This window comes from Entamoeba invadens (assembly GCF_000330505.1).
Source record: "Entamoeba invadens IP1 unplaced genomic scaffold scaff_1105074724957, whole genome shotgun sequence".
In the NCBI taxonomy this organism is placed as follows: Eukaryota; Evosea; order Mastigamoebida; family Endamoebidae; genus Entamoeba; species Entamoeba invadens.
The window spans coordinates 14,511-17,313 of NW_004191594.1; the positions used below are offsets into that span (position 1 = coordinate 14,511).

Below are 2,803 nucleotides of genomic sequence, written 5' to 3' on the forward strand. Positions count from 1 at the left end.
TCATTTTTACTGGTAAAATTAACCAAAAATAAATTCGACAGAAATTTTTCAGATTTGTTTCAAACATGAAACTAAAAAGTTTAAAAATTTAAAAATTTTAAAAAGCAAATGAATTTAAATATATAAAATAATTAATGTTTCATAAGAGTTTTTTTACAATTTTTTTTATACCCATCTTTGTGTTGTTGCTTTTTTACAATTCCAAAATGTGAATCACAAACTGTGAGTACCTGTCAGCATTATTATTGGTTATGATTGTATATTTTTAAGATAATCCTAAAAATAAAGGCATCATTTTTGATTTTCATATACTGTTTGAATTTTGTAATGATATTCGAATATTTCGAAGTATAATCCTTTCAATATTATTGAAACTTAATATATTAACAATTATATCAATTAGTTTAAATTATAAACAATTATTGTTGTTGTTGCAAGTATATTTCGGAACTCAAACACATTCGATATAAACATTAAGTGAGGAGTGTTTTACATCAAGCTGTGATTGTTGACAACTCGATTTAAAAAGTCAACGACTTTTTCTATTATAACTATTATTATTTTCGCAAAGAATGTGTATTCATCTTTAAGCATTTTAAATGTAAAGTTATGATAAATATTAAAAATAGGTATATTAACTCAACATATTCTAAAAATAACATTTACATGTTGTGTTGTGGATGAAATTTACAAATTATGTAACAAAAATTTGTTAAATAAAAGCTAAAAATAAAAATGAACACTAAGAATATCATAAAATATACTTAAAATAGCAAAAATGTTGAATGGAATTTTTTAATATAAAATATTTTTTTATTTTTTATTTGAAATTTTTAGAAGCAACTGGTGGATTTATTAAAAACGAATTATTAGAATTACATTCTATTTTAGTTAAAGTGGATTAAAATTATTAATGATATTGCATTTTGTTTTGACAGTCGTTTTTGGATTCATTGAAAATCGTACAAGTGGATTTTGAATAAAAAAGACAAAGGTTGTTAAAAATATCTCAGTTAACAAACCGGAAAACAATGAAACGTATTTTGCAACATTTAAACAACATTGGAATGAATAACTTGTTGTATAATAAAATATAAAATAATATTTAATTTAAAACAGTCAGTCTTTTTATGGCATTTTTTAAACTTCGAACTACAAGTAATGGAATATATCAAGATATTATTTAAATTAAAAAAATGCTCATTGAATTGCTTTTTTAAATTTTATAAAACAAATTGAAATTTTCACACATTTTTTTTTCTAAAATATTTAAAAAACAACTAACATGTATAGTTAACCTTACAATACTGTTACTATTTTAAATAAAACACAAATTTAATTTTTTTTTGAACTTGATATAATATACAAAAAAACTTACCTTGTGACGACTCTTTTGAAATGTAAACAGTAAACAAACCAATCACGCAAACAATTTATAGGTTTTTCTTTTTTCTTTAATTTTTTGAAATATATTAATTAAAACACTAAAGGTATTTGCGTTTTCATCAACAAAACATTTTTTTCAAAAAAATGTTTTATAAAAGAAAAAAAAAGAATCGTTAGGTTAAATTAACTTTATATATTATATGATTATGATATAAATATGATATATTATTTATTTTTTATGAATTATAATATAATATATTATATTATAAAAATAATAAATTAAATAGAAAACAGATTTTATATTGATATTACTTTAATTAGTTAAAATTATTTGTTTTTACTGCTATTTTTTATATTATGATAATTAATAAAATTATTATTATTTTATAATTTTACAAATTTTTATAATAATTTAAATAATTTACAAGACAAACTTTTTAAAAATAATTTAAAAATATTAAAACAGTAATAATTGTTATTGTATCTTTATGACTTAAAAAGACAATAATTATATAAATACATAATTTTAATTTGGTTTTTTAAAAAATATATTTTCAAAAATATAGTAATTTATTATTATTATTTAGAATTGTTTTAATTTCAAAAAAATATTTATAGAAGCTTTCAAATAAATTTGTTCCATCAAAGTTAATTATAGAACAAACAGGTATTTTTTTGTTTCCACAAAACATCTTTAATTTGTCGGCAACATTTCCATTATAATTCTCTATTCATTACTTATTTCATAAATAAAATATGTTTCATCAAAACCAAATAATAACAGTTAATAAATTATTTGAAGACCAATTGTTTTTTCCTTGAAGAGACAAGTAAAAAAAGAATATGTTCTTTTTGTTTTATTCCAACCTTTTTATAAATATTTAAGACTTGACAACCTGTAATTTTCAGAATGAAAAACATTATTATTGTTATATTGGCTTTAATTACTTTTCTTGGTGTACGTTCAGATCCGTTGAATGAGTTTAGCGGAGATGTAGACTATTATGATCTTGGTGGAATGGGCCGAGGCAAAAATGCTGGTTCTTGGCAACACTCTTATGAAGGTGGATATGATATATTTTATTACCTTGCAATGCAACCTTGGAGACATTTTGTATGGACCAGAAAAGAAGGAGATACTTGGGTAAAGAAGATAATGAATGAAGACAACAACGTCAACTCATTCACCAATTTGGATTCTCAACCTTCACAGGACTTTTGTCAAAAAGAGTACGGTTATCCCATTCAAAAATTTGAAATAGATTGGATGGCAAACCCCACAGACACTTCACATTTGAAAGCAGTGAATGTAAATGGAATAGTGTGTTACCAGTATACTGCAAAAAGTCCTCTTGCTTATGTTTTGTTGAGTAAAAAACTAAATTATGACACACGAAATGAACTCTATGATGTATGT

At 22.0% G+C, this 2,803-nt stretch overlaps 1 protein-coding gene across 1 annotated transcript; it reads left to right on the plus strand.

The window, feature by feature from the left end:
- Window positions 1–2,296: 2,296 nt before the first annotated feature.
- EIN_372950 (Gal/galnac lectin heavy subunit) lies at window positions 2,297–2,797 on the plus strand (the record flags this gene model as incomplete). The annotated part of the gene is made up of 1 exon (XM_004182678.1): window positions 2,297–2,797. A coding segment is annotated over one exon (501 nt), but the record flags the coding sequence as incomplete, so codon positions are not given.
- Window positions 2,798–2,803: the final 6 nt, after the last annotated feature.